Source organism: Lontra canadensis, unplaced genomic scaffold (assembly GCF_010015895.1).
Source record: "Lontra canadensis isolate GAN:19392208 unplaced genomic scaffold, GSC_riverotter_1.0 scaffold100, whole genome shotgun sequence".
In the NCBI taxonomy this organism is placed as follows: domain Eukaryota; kingdom Metazoa; phylum Chordata; class Mammalia; order Carnivora; family Mustelidae; genus Lontra; species Lontra canadensis.
The window spans coordinates 1811708-1834481 of record NW_022631094.1 but is presented as its reverse complement, the minus strand read 5'-3'; the positions used below and the strand labels follow the sequence as shown (position 1 = coordinate 1834481).

Here is a 22774-nt window from a genome sequence, read left to right as displayed (position 1 = left end):
CTGTGAAAGAAGGGGGCATACTGGTATCTTTCACTGAAATTTTACCCCAGGAATATTTTCCGATGTATGAAACACCTGAACTTGTGTGTAAGTGGTATTTGTCATTAATTCCCTTAAATGATGTCTCTTCCTTCTCATCCAACCGATTATGAGGAGTAGGATCTCTGGGATCAAATTCTCCCTGGGCCAGGTTTTGGTAGAGAAGGAATTCACACCAGCATGGGCCAGTGTCTCTGATTCAAGACCTCACTCCCATTTAGCTGATGGGGTATTATCTTCCCCTTCATCTAAACCCCAGTCCAGCAGTCTCATCTACTGTGAATTTGAAACAAGTGAAGGCAAAAGTACGTAAGATTTAACAACCTTACTAATCTGTCGGTTGAGAAAGTCCCCGTCTATCTAACCTTTTTTTTTTTTAAGAGTTTATTTATTTATTTGACAGACAGAGATCACAAGCAGGTAGAGAAGCAGGCAGAGAGAGGAAGGGAAGCAGGCTTCCCGCTGCGCAGAGAGCCCGACGCGGGGCTCGATCCCAGGACCCTGGAATCACGACCCGAGCCGAAGGCAGCGGCTCAAGCCACTGAGCCACCCAGGCGCCCCTCTAACCTTTTTAAGCATGGGGCTCAAAAAACTTGGACTTGAAAAGCAGAATGAGGAATTTTGATTGTGGTTTGATATATAGTCTTAGGCAGTGCAAAATGTATCCAGACAAATCAGAGTGGCTGCTGTCTGGCAGAGGAAGAAAGCTTCCAAATGGCAGGAGGTGTGAAGGAAGGGTGCCGGCCAGCAGAGCGGATGGCAGACACAGCTGTGCTGGTCACCCTGGAAAAGTATAGAGATCTTTCTGCATCTAGTCTTTTTATTGCTATGACATCTTTTGCTGTTTAATTCTACAGTGGCTAAAGGCTAAAGGCTAACAAGGAAAACACAGCCTGAAATATTTAGCCCTGGTTCCTTGTCCCTGTCCCATTTAAATATACCCTCTCAATCCTCCATTCGATTTTTGGAAATGAGGTTACAGTGTTACTGGATATTCCAATGTAATCTTTCACAGCTATTACCTGATATAAAAATTCTAAACAAGAGTCCTCCGTTTCCCTTTCTGTAGGATAAATAAAACTTGGGTTCCAATCCCAAAGACATCTGTCCCAAATATGATTTATCCTCATTCCATCTACATACACTTTACATAGACAGTCATGAAGGCTTAAGTGCATTCAATTTGAAGCCACATGTCTGATGGGGAAAGAGCCAAGATCACTGCTCCCATCATGGGACAGTGCAAGAATTTCATAGGAAAAAGAGAAAATGGAACCCCAAACAAATAAGCACAAGTCAGCATCCGCTCGTGCCCGTACCTGAGTCCAAAACTGGCACTCCTCCAGCGTCACCGCCCCCTGTGTGCTCATGACGTCATCTCTGCCCATCACTCGGAGCTTTTCCTACCAGCAACATGTAAGCTCCACCCCCAGGAGAATTACTCTGCCATCATTCAATCACGTTACCTCTCTTTAATGGACATGGTTTTGCCAGCTGAATCGAGGATGCCCTCCACCACAGGCACTTTGATCTCTCCGGCAGCGAACATCGCACACGGACTCCTGGAGTATTTCTCCTGTCCTGGCTCTGCAGGATCTTGCTGCCTCCAGGACACGGGGGCTGCGGTGGGGGCCACAGTCTTCCCGGTAGCCAGACCCGTCTGCTCAGAAGGGGGCTCCCCGAACTCTGCAGCTGGGAAGAGAGGAGCCACGTCAGCATTCCCTCCTCCAGGCAGACATTCCTCCAGCTATCTACCCCAAGCGGCCCCACATGTGGAGTGCTATCTGGGGGCGTGGGGGGTGTCACCCAATCTGCATGGATTCACGCCAATCTGTAGCACGCCATCCTCTGTGAGGAAACCAATCTGCCCAGGAGGTTTTGTGACAACTGGTCTTTTCCTGTGTGCAAGACACAGGAAGAGAGCTTTCACTACACACTACGGAATGCTTCCTCTCCTCCAAAACAATCCTTTTCACATTGCCAGTGCCGGAATCACATGCTAAAACCACCAACATAACTTACACGCCATCATTTTCTATAAATGCAGAAGGAGAATGAAAGCCCCAAGTAGCAGAGCTTACCAGTCTGCGTACCAGGACCATGGAAGGAGTCTGGAAATCCACAGTCCTGGGTTCAAGTCCTCATTCCCTGTGCTTAACACAGCCCTTTGGGGTCACCAAGTCACAAAAGGGGCCAACAGGGCTAGCATTTCACAAGACTTATGTGAGTGAATCCTCGTGTGCGAGAGCTCTGGCATTCCTATTGTTGGAAACTGATCAATCCACTGAACAGGTCAGATTCAAGGGGAAGAGAAGTCTAGAGAAGAGTGGGATTCACTTGTGATTTGTAATCAATACGAGTTATAAACCGTCCTCCTACTTTAATTAAAAATAATCACAGACACACACAACCAATCAAGCCAATACCAAAAACCCAGGTGGTCTCTAAAACTTCCGGAGCAGTAACTTACCTCTTAGTGAAAACTTCCTTCTTGGGACATTCTCCATGTCGACCTTCTCTTCAAAGGGCTGCCTGTCCTTCAAGTCTGGGCTCCCCTGTGCGAGGCTTTTACCCATGGAGAATTCCTTCAGCTCGTCACCAAGGTGGGCGACGGGAGGATGGCCTAGTTCCAGGCTGCCCTTTCTCGGAACGGCATATTTGGGTTCCTTATGGCTGTCTCCTTCCCGGACTCTGTTAAAGGTGGGGCAGGATGGCTCTGCTTCCTCGAAGGACCCGTACTTTTTACCACCATCTCCACCTGTCAAAACTCTCTTGCTTTCGGCCTCTCCAAACTCTCTCAACATTCCTCTGCTCCCACTACTCTCTGCTGAAGGCTGCCAGGCTTGGGACTTCAGGATGCTTCTAACTGGAGAATCTGAATTTTCTATCGAAGAAGGAAACTTATAGTCAGTGGCACTCGTGTTGTCGTCCACAGACAGCTTTGTCCGAAGATCCCCTGCGTACATCGGTGTGACCGTAGATGCCACAGTGGACACAGAGGTGTTAACAGTCGGTGAGAAAGGAATGAGCTTTCCACTTTGCACCTGGAAGGACATAGTTAAAGTGCAAAAAAGCGGATTCAAAAATACTATCTATATGAATCTCAGTTTAGGGACTGACATAGAATGAACGACTACATTGGGGGTAGTTTCACGGCTTGTCTTAGCAGGAAGATGTATTTTCTTTTTTTTTTTAATATTTTATTTATTTATTTGACAGAGAGAGACCACAAGCAGGCAGAGAGGCAGGCAGAGAGAGAGGGAGGAAGCAGGCTCCCTGCTAAGTAGAGAGCCTGATGCGGGGCTCGATCCCAGGACCCTGAGATCATGACCTGAGCCGAAGGCAGAGGCTTTAACCCCCTGAGCCACCCAGGCGCCCCAGGAAGATGTATTTTCTTAATCAAAATTAATCATTAATCAAAATTATCTGGGTGAACAGCAGATTTCTCATCCTATTCTTTTCTCCATAATGGATTCATTCCAGATGATTTCGGCAAGCAAATCATGAAAAGAAAAAGGTACTCGGCGTGGCTATCTTTCTGAGGAAAGAAGTTATTACCAGACTCCCGACAGGTCATACAGTTTATCAACTTAATTCCATCTAGGAGCCAACAGCACGATCCTGCATTTTAAGAACATTCCCACACACTGGATTAGACTTACAGTGTACCCACCTGTTCCACCTCCCCAAGCGTGACCGGCTGAGTCTGATAGCGAGCGCTCATTCTCCTCTGTCTCATGTCTATTCTGTTTCGGGTAGAAATAGCTTTTGAGACCGGCTGAGACAATTTGTTAAACAAGGCCAACTTCTCTGCTAAGCTTAGAGTGGAGGAGTCAGGTTCACCTTGTTCAGCAGAATCTTTGCCCTCATTTGCCTGGTCTCTGGCTAAAGCTTTGTGGTGAGCAGATGCCTGTAATCTGAAAAGGATAAACATTAAAAAAAAAAAAAAATCAGTGACAGAGATCAACACAGACAAAAAGCCCACTGCCAAATTTTGAATATTAACTCTCTTCCAAGTGTCACTTAATTTTCAAAGGGACTGATTTCTCCCTACAGAAGCTGAAGACAGGGGTAGGCACTGTTTAGCTATTAACAAGCCCGTGAATAGCAGAGACTGTTACCAATGTCATGAAGGCAGAACTTTCTCTCTAAATTATTTCTAAAAAGTGAATTTCCTCTTTAAGAGACCGAAGTCAGCTTGGATATACCTTACCTTAGAGAGATGGTATATCAGCGCTATCAACAACAAATAAGGCTGAAAGAGAATCCCAAGGCATTATCTATGGCATGTCTAGACACTAACTAAATATGTGGTTCGGGGGTGCCTTGGTGGCTTAGTCGGCTGAGCATCCGACTCTTGGTTTCGGCTCAGGTCATGACCTCAGGATGGTGAGATCGAGCCTTGTGTCAGGATCCGCACTCAGCCCAGAGTCTGCCTGAGACTCTTTTTCTCCGTCTCCCTCTGTCTCCTCCCCTATACCCTGTTCTCTCTCACCCTCTCAAATAATTAAATAAATCTTTTTTAAAAAATAAACATGTAGTTCAGACGTATTCTTTTCTTTTTATAGGACTAGGAAATAATCCAGTCACTCTGTCAATAACATATCTGGAACAAGGAGTTTCGATTTTCACTTACTAAACACAAATAGATCGATTTTAAAGATTCCTTCGCTCCTTCAGTGCATCATTTTCTCTCATAGCTTCCTACCACTTTTCTGAAAGGTACAGAGATCTGCAACTCCCAGCAACTTGAAAAAGGGCATTTCAGGTGCTGCGAAATCCCTCCAGCTTCTGGGTGGGGGAGAAGGCCTCCTATTACCTGGTCGCGGTGGATTTTGGAAGGTTTATGACAACGTAGGTTGAGGCCACCGGCAAATCCAGTTCTCAAACCCACTGGACAGCATATTCTGTCTGAACACCAGTGAATCACCAGTTCACAAGTTGCCCCAGACTAAGGAGCAGGAGACCCCTGCCTCTGGGTGGGGCCAGACCTATTTCTGCACTGCCGTCTGACTTCTTTAAACTTATTTTTGGCCCTTGTGTTTTGGTCCCTCACAGCAAAACAGGGGACACCTATGTGCCATAAGGACATACTTCCAAAACACAATTCAAAGCTTAGTAGTAAAACATCTAAGCTCAGACTCCATAGATAATTATTGTCTCAATCCCAAAAAGTCATGACCTTGTCTCTCTGTACATTAGAAAGAGATACAGTTGTTTCTAGCGTGTATTCATGACTATAAGTGTTTACAAAAACCAGGGTATTACTAGAATTTCAACATTCATGTCGAGTCCTCATTTTCGTATTAACCTTTATTAAGTGCTAGTAATTTAGATGGAGGATGAAATTTCTTAAAGAAGACCGTGATTATGAAAAACAGAAACAAAACAAATGGATGAGTGAGTTAGTGTGATCCTAGTTCCAATACATGATGTAAGCAGGGAGATGAAAGGTTTCCTCATGCAGGCCTACAGGAAGTTAGCAGCGTTTCGCACTACAACAAAACAAAATGGCGCCCATCCCCAAAGGCAACTCCTTGCATTGACTCGTTTCTCAAACACATGAAAGACATTCAGGATAATGAGATGCATCTGCTGTCTAGGACCTTTGGCCTGAGGGCCGCATGCAGCTACTTCCGTCCAGTACCTGGCAGGCTGCACAGTGCTCTTAGCTACACTGGGACTAGGAAGTCTCGCCATTACAGGCTGGGTGGCCCCAGAGCACGAAGCAGGGATAGGTTCACTTTAAAGGCAATTGCCAAAGAAGGAACATTCATGAGGAGAGAGAAGAAAAGAAGCGTTAAAGGAAAACATAGTTTTAAATTTCAGAAACCGTAAATATTTTAACAAAATTATTTATAAGTACTCTGGGGGAAATTACCAAAGAACTTGAAAAGCAATTACAAACTGAGGAACTAAGAGACAGAGATGACGCAAAGTAAATGGAGTAAGATTAGGTTTTTAAAGCTTGGAAAGGATTTACTCTGACTTCAGAATAAATGTCCGGATTTTTTAAAATAACTTAAGAAAAAGCTAATATCAGCCACCGGCAAATCAGTAGATTACGCTCATGTCTTAGAATGTTGTTCTCAGCCAATTTTGTGGAAAATCAGTATCCTCCTATAACCTACACACACATCAAAGTAGCTTCAGGGAGCCTTACAAGGTGATAATTTTTGTTTACATTTACTCTTTTGCTCCCATGAGTAGTTGCTTCTTGTTAAACAACAGCTCCTCAAACATTAAAAAACAAAAGAACTAGGACACCTGAGTGGCTCAGTCACTAAGTGTCTGCCTTTGGCTCAGGTCATGATCCCAGGGTCCTGGGATCAAGCCCCGCATCGAGTCCCGCATGGAGCTCCCTGCTCGGCGGGAAGCCTGCTTCTCGCTCTCCCACTCTCCCTGCTTGTGTTCCCTCTCTCGCTGTGTCTCTCTCTGTCAAATAAAATAAATCTTTTTTAAAAAAATTTTTTAATTTTAAAATTTAAAAAAATAAGAAAAAATAAAAAACCAAAAGAGCTGATCTGCTCAGAGTTCCTAATGAACACAAGAAGTGCCCCTCCACAGACACACCAGGAGCTGAGGAACAGCTGGGTAAGGACATGAGCAGCTGCTCTAACAGCAGGCCCAAAGGTGTGGGCTGCAACACAGACGCCTCTTGGGGTGCCCATGCCCTGAATGAGATGAACACACTTTCTCCAGGAAGGCTGCGTGTGGGTCTGGGGTGGAAGCATGAAAACCATTTCTAAAAACCCAATAAAAGTTTTCACTTGATTGAAGCAATTATCTCTGAATGAATTAGTTTGGGAAATTCATTCTGAACATATTGGAGTTGACTGCTCAAGTACTGGAAAGTCCTCAAATTTCCAAGGAATTGTTTACAGTTTTTTGATGTCTATTTAAAAACAAATTAAAAAAAAAAAAACAACCCTCCAACCCCTTATCTTTTTGAGACAGCTGCTAAAATGATATCTGGGGTTTGCCTGAAAATGAGGCAGGAGGACAGGTGAAGTGGATGGGGTTTTGGGAGAGCAAGACTGGCCGGGCTGCTGACTGTTGAAACTCGGTGGTCAGTACACTCGGGCTCATTATGTTAATCTCATGGTTTAAATTTTCCACTGTGAAAAAGATTAAGAGAAAGGCACAGACCAAAAAAATTAAAATTCGTCTTGAGGTTTTTCTAGGAGATACAACAGGCAACACACCCTGTTACAAAGTTCAGAGACACCACAGGAAGAAAAATCCCGGAGTGTGAACATCTCTGTGGAGTCTAACCGAACCATCTTCTGATTGCTTCATTTTTCCTTAAAAGTCTTTAAATCTTTTTCTTTCTCTCTCTCTCTTTTTTTTTTCCCCAAGAAAACTTTTCAGCCAAGGCCCAGAGGTCAGGAGGGGGGACTTACGTGGCTGCAATGGCCACCTCCTCGGTGGTAACGGGCTGGGTGTGGGATCGGTCCTGGAGCCGCCGCAGCCTTTGCTCCACGGCCGCGTTTCTGGAGCGTCGCTTAGGAACGTTTTTCTCATCAAATGATTTTTCCATTTCCTGAGATCAGAAACGATGTGGAATCCTTATATGTCTGTGGAAAGGGCACTGGGGCTGCAGGGTCTCTGCTCTGTTTCCTGACAGGGCCCCCCAGGAGGGACCCCCTGTGAGGCAGGTGTCATTCAGGAGAGTGCACCTGTGCAGTGTCAGGAGGTGGGGGGGGTGTGGGGGCGGGGGTAGGGAGGTCTCACCAGCCAGGGGCTGAGAGGCACGTGGGCCAGGCCAGGCGGGCCGGAGGGCCCCGTGCAGGGAGCATGGGACGGTTTCACTTCAGGCACCTCAGTACACCTTACCCTGAAAAGCAGCCTCTTGGCAGCGACACTCAGCTTGGCTCGTTCGTCTACCTTCTCTTCATCTGTAAGAGGCCACAAAATAAAAACTGAACATTATCAGAAAAATGTAGGTGAAGTCTCTGAAAACTTTCCCAAGCCTGACCCTGGAAATCCTTTGAATGTAAGAATGGATGTACCAAAGATTATAATTGGCAATATTTTCCCCCTGGAGGGATCCCATTCTTCTGCTCAGTGAAAAGGTGCTAATTTCCTTTGCAATTAACCAGACAAAACTCGGTCTGGACAGGAAATCTCTATGACAATATTTGAACAATTAACGTTTAAGAATAGATTTTATGAAAGGAATTCTTTATTGTTACATAGTGACAAGAAATTAACAACAAAAAGCTGCTGCTTTAGCAAATCAGTTATTTCAGTATTATTCATTCCACAGTTCTAACTCTCTTAAAAATAAGGAAAAGCTCACCCGAGAATCTCAACTAGGTTTTATTAGAGTCACAGAGAGAAAACCTGCAGCAAAGAAATCAGTAGACTCCAAAATTTCATCCTCTCAAAAAAGCAGAATCTTACAGAAACCTCATCTGGGTGAGATGACAGAGAAGCGACAAAAGGAAAACAGATACTTGCCCTCCGCGGCCAGCATTTCTGAATGCGAAGCAGACCTAGGAAAGACATTAGGCAAATAATAATAACCAAAAATTAGCTGGTGGGAATAGAAGATCCAAATAAAACATCAGATGAAAAGTTAAAGCAAAAGTAAAAATTCAATCGAACTCTCTTAAAGAATATCATCCTGCTAGCAATCCTCGTTGTGAATACACAGATACAGGTGTTAACGGACACAGTGCAGTGTGTGTGCACACAACCCAGCCAGGTGCACACCTCGTGGAGATAAATCAGAACCGAGTGGGACTCATTAAACACGACTGGTCAGTTTGTACGCAAACCTCATCCTCTCTACGTATAAGCTATAGGACCGTGTAAAACTCAGATATGACAAGTAGACAGACATTTAGAAAGTGAGTGTAAAATCCCTAGTTCTTTGCACAGGAAAATCTGGGGAATACTCACTGTGGTTTCTAATTTAACGAGGGCATAAGAAATGAAAAACAGTCAACGGAGAAAAATAACGTGTCTCACTTCTTACCGTCTGAACACAACGTAAAACTGTACTGCGATACTGTTGCCACGGGCAGCATTCTTTAAAAATACATATAGGGGGCACCTGGGTGGCTCAGAGGGTTAAGCCTCTGCCTTCGGCTCAGGTCATGATCTCAGGGTCCTGAGATCGAGCCCCACATCGGGCTCTCTGCTCAGCAGGGAGCCTGCTTCCCCCTCTCTCTGCCTGCCTCTCTGCCTGCTTGTGATCTCTCTCTCTCTCTCTCTCTCTCTGTCAAATAAATAAAATCTTAAAAAAAAAAATAAAAATACATATATACAAGCCACATAAATATCCCTTATAGATTAGATGGAGGAACAATGGAATCACCACAACCCATTTTAAACATCGCCAGGACTGTCCCTGCGGGCAGATCCCGTTCGATGGCTTTTACGCTCCTGGACTACAGAACTACACATCACGCGTGCCTACCTATCTGATTCCTTTCGTTCGGCTGAGGTTATAGGTTGAGTTCTAAATCTCTCCGAAGTTTTTCTACTTTCACCAGGAGAAAAATAGCGTCTTGGTTTCCGGGACCCTCTTTCCCGTTCCACACCGGTAGGCAAGCCAACGCCCTCGGTTGACCTCTCCACCCGGGGTTGGCTTTTAGAATCATTGGGAGGGAGTGCACAGAAGGGCAACGAGAGACAGAGAGAGAGAATAAAGCAAAGGTTTATGCATCTCAGTGAGGCAAGGCTCAGACACCGCCAAATCCCGCCACATGCCCCGACCATGCACTAGAAGGAGGGGGAGCAGTCCAGCGACCCAGTACTGTAGCTCCCTATTAGTAGGCAGAAGCAGAATGGTAGTTTTCAAGCCATTTCCTGTACGGTCTGCCCTGCACCCTGGTGAGCTAAGCTAATAGGACCCAATGCGGGACACACCGCAAGTGGCAAAGTGAATAATTCTGCCAAGGGCGTGCAAGTGACACATCGGGAGGGCGTGTGAAACATCACCTACAGTTCAGGTTTCTTGCTGGCATGGACAGACTCCAGAAACGCATTTCGGAGCTGGGCGACAGAGACCTTCGTGTCCAGCACGCCGACTTCCGGGGGGGGCCCTTCAGCTTTGGAACTCTGTGGCTCCGGTTCTTGCCTGAACGTGGAGTCCTTATCCTTCAGGGCCTGCAGCTGAGGGGGGCCCGTGTAGTCAGACAGGGAGCGGGTGAGGACCTTGCGTTTCTTCACCAAGGCTTCCTGTCTCTGGCCTGTCGCCCTGGCATCTTGTGACACGGGCTGGCTCTGAACGTACAAGACCATCTCGTGTCTGCTTATCCTCTCAGCGGGCGGTTGCTGAGCGGGAGGCGGGTGTGACAGGCTCTCTGGTTCCTTCTGATGTTCTGAGGGCACTGGGCTCCCAGCAGGCTTGCCGACGTCATCGTTTCCAGAGGGGTCTTCGTGGCTTCGCGTAAGCCCATGGTCCTCCAACGCCAAAAGTGATTTCCTGCTTTTCTCGAGAGCTTCGGTGAAGAGCATATCTTCCTCTGCTTTCGATTCACAAATATGGAGAACTGGGGTATCCCTTCTCTCGCTTTCTAGAACCTTCAAGGTGGGAGGCTTTCTGACATTCTGGGTGGCGGACCCCCCCCCAGCTGCATTCAGACACGTTTTCTGGGATCTCTGAGGTCACCAGCGTGGCCATGTGAATGGGGTCCGCCGACTGGACGTAGCCTCGGATCGGCTGTCCCGCGGAGCTGGCTGCCTTGCCCAAGACCCTATCAAAGGCCGAATTTTCTGACTGAAAGGACGAGCAATGGATGGGCACTGGCTGATGTCTCCTCTGAGTGAAGGGCTCGGAGGCCACCTCAGGGCTGCTGCGAGCACTCTCCTCTTTCACCATTTTTTCTCTAACCTTAACTCTTTAAGAAAGAAAAAGGATTTAAGTTGCAAAATGCAGTAACCGCTTCATGGGGAGAAAGCATGCGTGGATCCCAGACTACCCGTGAGTGGAAATCCACCCAAAGGCAGAACCCGGTGACAATGCATTTCTGGTGGTTCACGTCAGAAACTCACTGCCAGCCGGGTGAAGGATTTCGAGCTTCCAGATGGGAGTACGCCAGTGTGGCAACAAACTCACTCTGCCCTCCGTAAAGCTGAGACAGCTCAGATGCCGTCCTGGGGGAGAATGGCTGCCTTCTGACTAAACGAATGACCAGAAGCCACAGAAAAATCCATTAATATACACCACCAGTATGCATGAGGGCACATCGAGGCTGTTGGTGGGAATCTGTGAACACTACACATACAGGCCCGGTGTGTGGACTCTGGGCGGGGGTAGTTTCCAAGTATACACACACCTATGGACCAAATGCAATAATTTCACTGTCTCCTGGAAATATAAGAACATTTGTGATTTTTTAAAATTTTTTAAATGGAGCTCAAGACACAACACACAATCACCCCTTTCAAGCACTCAGCTAAACATTCCCAAGCGTTTTCATGCAATGCAGACTGTATCCATTCATTCCTAAGACATGTGACCAGTTTGGACATCATTACGACTAAGCATTGTAGCACCAAGAAGACTGATAGAGAAAAGATATTTGTTGAGAGAACAGACTAAACGTTTTCTTCCCTTCGGAATTGCTAGTAGGCCCTTAGCTAAAAACTAAAGTGAAAAGAGATTGCTGTCATTTCTGGACCTATTTAAATAGCTGAGAGCTAAAGTGAAATCCAGTTGAAAAGCTACTCTACTGCTTACTCTACTGCTTACTCTACTGCTGCAGAAGCCAAGTAGCCAAGAGCTCTGGCTGGGGCACCTAGGGGACCTTGGTTCAAAACTGGCTCAGCCAGTTCTAGCTGTGTGGTCTGAGGCAACTTACCTGGCTCAGTTCTTTGCTTTTAAATGGAAATCCTAGTGACAAAATGTAATGTGATGTTGGCAAAGCACTTGGATGGCTTAGTACTAAGTACTCTTAGCGAAGAGTAACCATTTAATAGTGTTAGCTAGTACTTATCTCTGCTTTCTGAAATGCCACATAGTGAGAAAGGAGAAACCACTGAAGCTGTTCAAGAATGGATTATTAATTGGCAATAATCCTTAGAAAGTAAAACACATTTTTGGAGTGGGAAAAGTGATTTCTTGGGGGACTATAAACACTCATGTACTGAAGATCAGTCAGCAAAAATACTTATTTATACCTTTGGAAGAGAATATTTCCTTAAATGACAAATGCACCCTGCTAAATTTGATATCGACTCCTACGTGTATTTCAACAACAGATGCAGGATATCTACATATATTTCGTTAACAAAAAATTAAACACACACAAAAGGCAGTTACCATGAATAATCCAGGAGGGGGGGAAAAAAGCATTTTAAGTTATTTTTTTTCCCAGAGACTAGCCAGTGTTGGAGGTTTTCATATTTATAAGCTTTGTTAATCAAAAGAAGACTGAAATGTGGTTCAAGTTCTCCTATGGAATGTGTCCTTCTAATCAGAGACAATCTGAATGTTGTCTCCGCTGAGAACAAAGTGACTGTTAGAAACTCAGTATATGGGTGCTTTGTCCTGCCAGAAACTTATTCATTCTCCCTCCTTCCGCCTCTCCCTGCCCCCAACCTTAAAAATGAAATGATAGGGGGGTTTTTGTCTGCCTTTAAAAGCACATGCCCTAAGGGCAGCTGATAAAAATTAACTATTGGTTTAGAGACAAGGAGACGTGAAAAGGAGGAGGCTGGAAGCGCTTGCCCAGATGGGACACTCCCTGGTTAGTTAGTGAGACTCAAGAGGAGAGAAACCAGGAGGAGCCTCACTACTGCCCCCACTTGGCGGTATGCAGGTTGGTGAGAAAGGAGAAAAGAAGTGTCATCAAGAAGATTTTCAAAGAGGAAAAAACGAGGAGAGGGAAATACGATTAGCAGGGATTAGGGCAATGGGAGGAGAAAAGCAAAGGTTCAGAAAGAAACTTCCAGCAGCCCCTGTGAACACATCATTGTCAAACGCACTGCCATGAACAGAGGGCAAGAAGAGAGTTAGCATTGGGTAATGTGTGGAACAGCAAGGCAAGTCAGCAGGGAAGAAGCACTCACTACGAGGAAGCCAAGAGGTTCAGCTCGGCATATACCTGGAAGGCCAGTTGATAAGAGAAGGTGTGTCCCCTTCGGAATCTTTCTGGAGAAACCACTCATGTTTGGGTTTCCCGGTACTATTGTGTACAAAAGACAAAACTTCAGATAATTTCTACTTGAATGTCAACACAGGTACAGACAATTATAATCTGAAACCCGGAGGCTGATGTCTGTTAAGTCAAGACTAATCCTGGCTTTCAGAAAATGCATAAGCGCATTTTGTCACAGGGCTTACATTCTCATCAGGAAACTCCCAAGGACATGTGGCCCGTTACTAAACTTAAGAGATAGAAATAAATCTATCCAAAGCCACCACATAAAGTGTTTTCCAAGTAACCTGAAAGTATTAGGAGTCTGTTATACTCACACTCTCCCCAAAAATACCAGACAAATTTTCTTGTAAGAAGTTGGATTAAGGGGCGCCTGGGTGGCTCAGTAGTTAAAGCCTCTGCCTTCGGCTCAGGTCAATGATCCCAGGGTCCTGGGATCGAATCCCGCATCGGGCTCTCTGCTCAGCAGGGAGCCTGCCTCCTCCTCCTCCTCTCTCTCTCTGCCTGCCTCTCTGCCTATTTGTGATCTGTCTGTCAAATAAATTAAAAAAAAATCTTTAAAAAAAAAAAAAAGAAGTTGGATTAAATGTCAACTCATCCTCTATTAAGTTTTGTCAAGGGACATTGGTAAATAGCCAAATACAAAGATAGCATCCATGCAAAACAACACATACCAAATAAAGGAAATCAATAAAAAGAAATTCAATGAGATCATATCTTTAATTGCTCTTATATATTTTCCTTTTCCATTTGTCGCTGAATAACGCAACCAACGTAACAATGACATAACCAATACCAATTCACGGCAATTCGATAAATGTTGAGTTCCTACTATGTATTAAACCCTGAACTAGACTCTGAGAAGTAACAAAGGGGACCCGGGCATCACCCCAGCCATTAAAAAACTTACACTATGGCAGGCCGGATAACATAGGATTTATACATTCATACCTCCACACACGATCGGATATTACACAAAGTTGGATGTGAGGAAGGAATTATGCTAGGCTGAAGATATTTTAGAACAGGCCAGAAAAACCCTGTGGCAACCACGTAAAGCAGGACACAGGAGGAACAAACCACTGATGTGTATCATTTTACGATGCAGAAAAAGAATGTTTACCAGCTCAGAACCATACCACCTTATTTGTAAGAGTTTTTCAATACAAGGCTAGAAACATATTTTAGCTCAAAGCAGTATCCAAACAAAATAGAACGATAATTACAATAAAATAATCTGATTTTTCTAAAAATCATTTTAGTTCAAGTTTTAGCTGAAGCTGATAGGTAAGAGCCAGTCTGTAACCACTGCCCTACCTTTTACTGTGACCACTGAAATCTGTCACATTCTAGCCTTGGTTATCCCTCCGCCTTTCTACACAGGAACCTGTCCGCCCACCTCCCTACCCCAGCATCACAGCAATTCAGTCTGGTGAACAAAAAATTCAGATGTACGGAAAGCCGTTTTATTTCCAACTATAAAAGGTCTAATTTCTCAACACTCATTTCAGCATAGGATTAGTTAGTCTACCATCAGCAGCTAAGAAAGGAGGTGATTCCTCAAGCACGGGATACAGTGGAAGGAGAGGGAGCAGCTGATATTTGCTACTGAAAACCACCCAGTTAATATAACGAATATGGCCACCTCACAAAACTATTTTAAGACTCAAATGCATTGTGTGTAACAGAATGCTTTGTAAACTGTGAAGTGCCATACAAATTTCTGAACAGGGCTTTCATTGATAAGACTAGAACTTGGTCAGCACCACAAAATAAATCAATAAACAGATAAATAAATAAATAAAATAAAAATAAAAAATGATCAGGGGCTTGTTTAAGAATATGTTGGGTCAGCATCTGAAAAGCGCCAATCATACAGACATGGGAGGCTGGCTGGGTTCCATTTATTCATTACACCACAGGTATGGAATTAGCCAAAAAACCAACATCCTACTGTATGTCTCTGAGTTACTGCTTCTATACTGTAAAGAGATGAGACATACAGAATCTGAATTCAAAAGTTGTGTGATTTTCAGGAACGTGCTTCCAGCCTCAACCAGGAGGACGAGTCTGTCTTGAGTCAATTTGCATCAGGAGTGATATAGAACAGTATTTTGCAAAATTAGGCACTAAGCTCCTTGACATTGGCTGAGGCGCTTACCTGGGTGATACTTTCGGCCATCAGAACCAGAAAAGAGGGAGAGAGGGGGTGGGGAGACACCTAATCTGGACACTTTCTGCCCATGGGCTGTTCTGGGCACGCCCACCCACTGACCAGCAGCATGTGCTCGCTCCTCCATCCTTCTCCTTCTCTCCAACAAGCGGCATCTGCTACAGGTGATCCCACCCTTCACCCGACTCAGCAGCCTTCTTGGTCTCCTCCTCCCCCGCCACCATCTGCATCTCTAGAGCTTGGGGTGCCCAAAACCGGCTTCTCTCCTCCTCCATCGACATTCAGTGCCTTGATGTTCCCATCTGGCTTTCACTTCCATGCTGACCTTCCCTTCAACTCCAGCCTTGGACTCTACTGGCCACTGGAAGCTTCCATTTGGATATCCTGCTTCTCCCTCTTCCATTCCCCCTGCCGGTGTTCCCTCTCTCACGGTCTCTCTCTGTCAAATAAATAAATAAAATTTTTTTTTTTTTTTTTTTTTTAATGTATTGGGGCACCTGGGTGGCTCAGTGGGTTAACGCCTCGGCCTTCGGCTCGGGTCACAATCTCAGAGTCCTGGGATCGAACACCGCATTGGGCTCTCTGCTCGGCGGGGCGCCTGCTTCCCCACCCCCCCATCCCCCACCTGCCTCTCTGCCTACTTGTGATCTCTGTCAAATAAACAAATAAAATCTTTAAAATAAATAAATAAAAATAAAAAGATAAAAAATGTATATTAACTGGCTCAGATCACAAGCTGGTGAAGAAAGGCTGGGGTTTGAACCCAAGTATTGTGAGACCCTGCCCAAGTCTACACCTTCTCCTCCAGCAAGTGCTCTACAGGCTTTCAATTCTGGAGAATGAATGGATAATGAATGAGCAACCCCTCCCCGGCTTGAGTGAGAAATAATGGCGTTGGCGCACCAGTATTCGCATGCTCTGGGACTAAGCAAGGAAGGCACCAAGGGTGTCCTGGCCACACCCACACCCCTGACTAGATGGAGGTCTCTTGGCTGTGCCTGTTCCACTTTTCAGCAGAGAGCCTGGAAATTTCCTGTAAATCCTACAAAACCCAACGATCTTCTCCCTGTTTTTTCTCCAAATGCACAACGTGAAATCAAATGAGTCTGTCAGCAAAGGGCAATTTAGCTTGGAGGTACTCACTGCTGAGGAGGGGGTGGGAGAGGGGTGCAGGGGTCCAGACCTGGCGAGACGCACAAGACCTTTTCTCCTTCCCCCACCAAAGCAATCTATAGCAGAAGATAAGTGTAAGAATCAACCATCTGGAAACAAGAAAATTCATGGAAGGGAGAAATTAGGAGCAGGTGATACTGGGTGTTAGTGGGAGGGATCAGAAAATACTCTGAGGCCCAAGGGAACATTCTAGCCTGACTGGGCCTCTGGGCTGCCCCTGCTCCTCTGGCACACATAGAAAAAGAGAATGTGACATGACACCTCTTTACTAAACCTAAATGCCACTTTCACGGTCCCTTTTCAGGCTCAACATCACAAGAGCTAAACACAACTCAACACTCACTGATACACGTTCATGTGTCTGCTATGCTCCAGGTGCAATGTCCGTATCAGAGAAAATAATTTTAGCATGCACACCTGACTTCCTGGCACGCTGAGTATCCACTAGGAAATCTGAGATTTAAAATTAGCTCTGGGGGCACCTGGGTGGCTCAGTGGGTTAAGCCTCTGTCTTCCTTCGGCTCTGGTCATGATCTCAGGGTCCTAGGATAGAGCCCTGCATCGGGCTCTCTGCTCAGCAGGGAGTCTGCTTCCTCCCCCACCCCCTGCATGCCTCTCTGCCTACTTGTGATCTCTCTGTCAAATAAATAAATAAATAAAAATTCAAAATAAAATCAGCTCTGTGTGAACTATCTTATACATTTAAATCTCAACCAAGTAAGAGGGATTTGTTTTCTAAGATGGTATTATAAATTTCTCCTATGATTTAAAAAAAACTAACTTCATCAAATTCTTATAGGACTTGTTTGAAATTGACAAGAACAAAACACTCAAGGAATTTGATTTTTATATATTCAAAAATCTAAACCTGTAGTGGAGAAGACAGATGATTGGTTGGCGGGACCTGGTGGCAGCAGCAAGGGTTAACCGCAAAGGCACACAAAGGAATCTTTGGGCTGATGGAACAGGTATGTATCTTGACTGTAGTGATAGCTACATGACTTGATGTATTTGACAGAATTCACAGAATTTCACTAGCAAGAGTGAATTGTACTGTGCCTAAGTTATACTTCAATATAAATATCTTAAAAACTTAAGACTTCTAAAAATTGTAATTCAGGGGGCACATGGGTGGCTCAGTGGGTTAAGCCTCTGCCTTCGGCTCAGGTCATGATCTCAGGGTCCTGGGATCAAGCCCCACATCGGGCTCTCTGCTCAGCAGGAAGCCTGCTTCCCCTTCTCTCTCTGCCTGCCTCTCTGCCTGCTTGTGATCTCTCTCTCTCTGTTAAATAAAAAAATAAAATCTTTAAAAAAATTGTAATTCAGTGTACCTTCATAATTGATCTAGACAACAGTCTAAGGGATTTACTTGGACATAGATGTTTAGTGTAGTTAATGGAATTTTTAAATTCAAGTATCTCTTTTCACTCTTTAAAAGCAAAAACTCATATAAATACATAAATAACAAACGAAAATGTGGGTCAAACACAGTCAATGCCACAAAATCCATTTGAATCTTTTTCTTTCTCTCCTTCAAATTCTGCCCCCAAAGCCCAAAGACACTGAAAAACCTGAGGAGAGAGCAGAAAACAACCCAGAGTGGTCACTCTTAAGTGTTGACATCGGTGAGAAACCAAATTCTACCTTTTGCATTAAATGCATGGGTCCCCAAATGGTGGGTCAAGGTCTAAAAACGATCTCACCAATTCACAGGCACTCCAAAACAATGGGATATAATGGAACTTTGTGGACCAAGTTCTCCATACACTCTGACTCTGAGACTCACAGGTGGCCAAGGGATGTCCAAACTCCGATTAAAACGTCTATCATTTTGTAAGAGTACAAAATGTAGTTCTGGGGCCTAGGAGCCATTGGTTTTTGGAGAAACAGTATAATAGCTGGTAAGCTTTTAAAAATAGAGCTCTTAAAAAAGAGATCACATCTGAATAATGGCAAATAATGCCTTGGGTTCATTTTCTTTCTTTAAATATTAAATTGATGCTATTTATTGCAGCATGCCTTACTGTTATGCATAACTATTTTTAATAATTAAAACTTAGTTTAAAAAAAAAGAACCAGGGGCACCTGGGTGGCTCAGTGAGTTAAGCCTCTGCCTTCAGCGCAGGTTATGATCCCGGGGTCCTGGGATCGAGCCCCACATCAGGCTTTCTGCTCAGCAGGGAGCCTGCTTTCCTTCCTCTCTCTGCCTACTTGTGATCTCTGTCTGTCAAATAAATAAAATCTTAAAAAAAAAAAATTGAACCAAGTGGGAATGGTTGGTTTAGTACAACAGAACAAGTTGAGTGCATGATACCATCGGGCTATGGCAGGTAAATTAGGTCGTTGCAAAGAGAGTCAACGATTGATGGTGGACAGAGGCACAGCAGAGATGTAAACCTTTTCTCTCTCAGCTAGAGCAATGGTTACATGTTTCACAAAACTCCCTAACCTGCATTCTTAAAATACGTGCACTTTGATGTGAATTATGCCTCAGTTAACAAATATACCACTGCTGGATTAAAGTGAGGATTTCTTGGGGTGCCTGGGTAGCTCAGTGAAGTGTCTGACTTTAGATTTCAGCTCAAGTCACCATCTCAGGGTCGGGAGATCCAGCCCCATGTTGGGCTCACACTCTGGGCATGGAGGCTGCTTGGGATTCTCTCTCCTTCTCCTTCTCCAAGGAAGGCAGGCAAGCAGGCAGGCAGGAAGAGAGAGACAGAGAGAGAGAGAGAGAAAGAGGAAGGAAGGAAGGAAGGAAGGAAGGAGAGAGAGAGAGAAAGGAAGAAAGAAAAAAAAGGGAGAGAGGAACACAAATAATGAGGACTTCTTGAGTAATGAAAGTCTAGAAATACAGAGTCTTCTTGGAGCAGAAGCAGGATAAACATGTGAAATAACCAATTTCTTCCAGGTTCCCTCTGAACTAATCTCAGTACTGAATGGCTAAATGCTAAGCCTCAGATGAGAAAGCACAAAGACAGAAAGCGTGTGTCTAGAACTGTCTAGAAAAGTATTGGAGTCTCAGGAAGGTGCCATAGGGGCCCTCCCAAAGTGGCTCCAGCTTCTAGCTCCCAGCTGGATTTGGATCTCCACATCTCCGGCTTGGATGTTAACTAGCCCCGCTAGAACAAAGTGATCCAGGGACTTGGCTGCATTAGTCGTGAGACTAACCTAGACTCAGCCATTCAGGACTGGAGACCGAGTTCACAAAATCCCAAAAGCAGCACCCCCTCAACCAGGATGCTCATTCATAGTTTCATAATATTTATGAGCACACAGACTCAGGCTCACATCCAAGCACTCTAACTTCAGACAGAGTGGAAAGAGCCTCGCCACACGTACGTGCCACTCAGAGTGTGTTCTGCTGACTGGTGTCCCTGGTCCATGATGAGATCAAAGACCCACACCGGAGTGGAGATGAACAATGTCCCTAAGCCCACTGTTGAGTTCAGCTGCCATTTTGCTCATAGCATGATGTTCTTGATGAAGGAGAGGACCCATGATTCACATTCAGCTGCAACCCTCACGGGCAATGGGCTGATAAACTGTTTGCAGACCAGCTCTTTCAAGTAGCACTGTTACAGTTTGGTAACACTTCCAAGAAAATCCAGAAAACAACAGAACATTCACCCAAAAATGACTGACTGAGCTACTCAGTATGCACTAGATGCTGGTGGGAGCGGGGAAGGAAACACGAAAATGACCCAGGGCAAGTACCCTTCACAGAAGACCTGTACTGAAGTAATGCTATCATTGGGATCATCCTTCCCAGTTTCACACGTTGGCATAACACCAAATCCATGTTGCCGTGTTCGGCCACCTTGACCAGCATCCCTACATCTGGGGAGGTCAGCCCCATGTGCAGGTAGGAAGACATTTGAATGTCCCTCTTCCCACGACAGGAGGTACAGGTGAAACGGCATGTGTGACACACCTCATGAACTCATGATCTCTTTCTCCTCTCGTGACATACCTCATGAACTCATGATCTCTTTCTCCTCTCCCCTTCAAGCAGAATCCTCATCAATGAGAGGCCAGGTTGGTAACCTTAGGGCTCCCTATCCCAAGCCAAACTTTAGCCTTATAACTGCGCAGGGGAAACAACCATCTGCTAATGAGAACAACGGATTGGTGTGACAGACTAAGCACCAGAGAACGTGCAAGAGCCCAAAAATGATTCTAGTTTCTCTTAAGATGAGGGGTGGGGTGGTTATAAAAACTTGGAAAGGTCAAGAAAGCAAGGGGGACAGGAAAGTAGACCCTCTGGATAGGTTCTCATTGGTCAACAGCTCAGTTAGAAGGAAATACCCAGATGTTATCTGAGCATCACAGAACGGGCTAGACCAGTACTATTTGGCTATTAACAGTTCACTTTCAGTCCTGTACCCCAAGATTGGACCAGTCATTTTGTCAGTCACATAAAGAATTTGCTATCAACTAAAACTGCTAGGTCTGTTTCCCATGAACTGCTGTTAAATCAGGTTTCCCCAATCCTGAACTTGTACACAGATTTTCTCCCCCATCTAGGTAGAAGACTTTATTAAATTTCATCTTGTTAGTTTCTAACCTTAGTGCAGGTACATGTGCTCTCTTCTCTCTCATCTCTCTTCCTGCTCCATCCCTCCTCCCACTCTCTACCTCACCATCACCAAACTGATCAACCTATCACTAATATCTTCTCTAATGAAATGCCAAACAGGACCAAGTTAATGATGAAGGCCAACTTGGAAGCACAGACTTCATTATCTCAGGCTGGGTAACTGCTGCCAACATGCCCGTGGTCTTCCTGATTGGAATCAACTCACCTTCAGATCAATCTTCCATACTCCTCCAGAGCAATCTTTCTAAAACACAGAATCAATCATCCTTGCTTTAAAATGCTTCAGAGGACACCTGGGTGGCTCAGTTGGTTAAGCAACTGCCTTCAGCTCAGGTCATGATCCCAGAGTTCCGGGATCGAGTCCCACATAGGGCTCCCAGCTCCATGGGGAGTCTGCTTCTCCCTCTGACCTTCTCGGGGCGCCTGGGTGGCTCAGTGGGTTAAAGCCTCTGCCTTCGGCTCAGGTCATGATCTCAGGGTCCTGGGATTGAGCCCCGCATAGGGCTCTCTGCTCAGCAGGGAGCCTGCTTCCTCCTCTCTTTCTGCCTACTAGTGATCTCTGTCTCCCTCTGACCTTCTCACCTCTCATGTTCCCTCTCACTCTCTCTCAAATAAATAAATAAAATCTTTAAAAAAAAATAAAAATAAAACGCAGAAACTTCCCATTGTCCACAAGGCAAAGGCTAAATGCCTTGATATGTCATCTGAGGCGCTCTACGACTGCTCCCCCCGCCAGTCCCGGCACTCAGCCTCATCCCACCTCCTCCTCGGTCTTCACTGGGCATTGGTGCCTTTGTGCTGGGAGGAGCCTCCCTTCCACGGCTAGCAAACTCACCACCACATCCTTAAGGACTTGGTTCCACTGTGACCATTTCTCCATGGAGGAAAAGTTAATACTCCATCTTGGTACTCCCCTGGCACCCAACCTTGATCTCTAGAAACTTATTTACCCTATCATGTTATAGTTGTTTCCTACACTTTTTTTTATACACCCAGCTACAAGCACAGTGCCTCGCAGACCGGAGACCCAATATAATTTTCTTCAGTGATTAACTAAGCTATTTCAGAGCTGAAACTAATCTATAAATCAATACCTATGAGGTTTGCATAGATATATGGATGCCTACTGTATTTGAACTCTCCTAAATTATAAGTTTTCATTTTGCTTATAAGGCCCAAGTTGTTAATCCACATATGCTGTTTCTCTAATACCTCTAGTCTTATTTCCTAAAGATCTCTCATCTTCAAAGGGCAAAACCAGCAAACCCTCTTCTTCAGTGTGTTGGATAATAGAACTGACTTAAGTAAGAGGAGCAGAGCACAATGGGAAGAATGGGCAGATGCAAGGGAACTTGACTGAGTGAATGAATGGGTGATGGATGATGGCCTCAATGTTGTCAAAGCAGCCTTATGGTCTTAAATCAATTCTTTAATCTTTAGTTTTTTCACATGTAAAAAACATTTTTAAATAATCTCCAGGATTATTTTTGTTTCTAAGAATTTAAAATTCTTTAACATTGAGTATCTGTTCTTGTGAGGGCTTGGAGTGAGCCAGCTCCCCATAAGGCAGAGGTCACTCCCCTGGGAGAGGACCACAGGGTCACTGGGGACAAGAGAACAGTGAGAGGCTGACCTTGGGTATAACAGAACTTTCTAACGATGTGGCAATTGGCTAGC

General features: G+C 45.0%; 1 protein-coding gene across 1 annotated transcript in view; it reads right to left on the bottom strand.

Moving 5' to 3' along the window:
• SVIL (supervillin) overlaps nucleotides 1–22774 on the bottom strand; it is a 99230-nt gene that overhangs the window by 51746 nt on the left and 24710 nt on the right. Inside the window, 11 exon segments of the mRNA XM_032837812.1 lie at nucleotides 1506–1731; nucleotides 2510–3083; nucleotides 3713–3956; nucleotides 5687–5782; nucleotides 7443–7582; nucleotides 7876–7937; nucleotides 8503–8537; nucleotides 9467–9637; nucleotides 9995–10620; nucleotides 10622–10892; nucleotides 13101–13181. Of these exon segments, the coding sequence (XP_032693703.1) occupies nucleotides 1506–1731; nucleotides 2510–3083; nucleotides 3713–3956; nucleotides 5687–5782; nucleotides 7443–7582; nucleotides 7876–7937; nucleotides 8503–8537; nucleotides 9467–9637; nucleotides 9995–10620; nucleotides 10622–10892; nucleotides 13101–13181 (2526 nt within the window).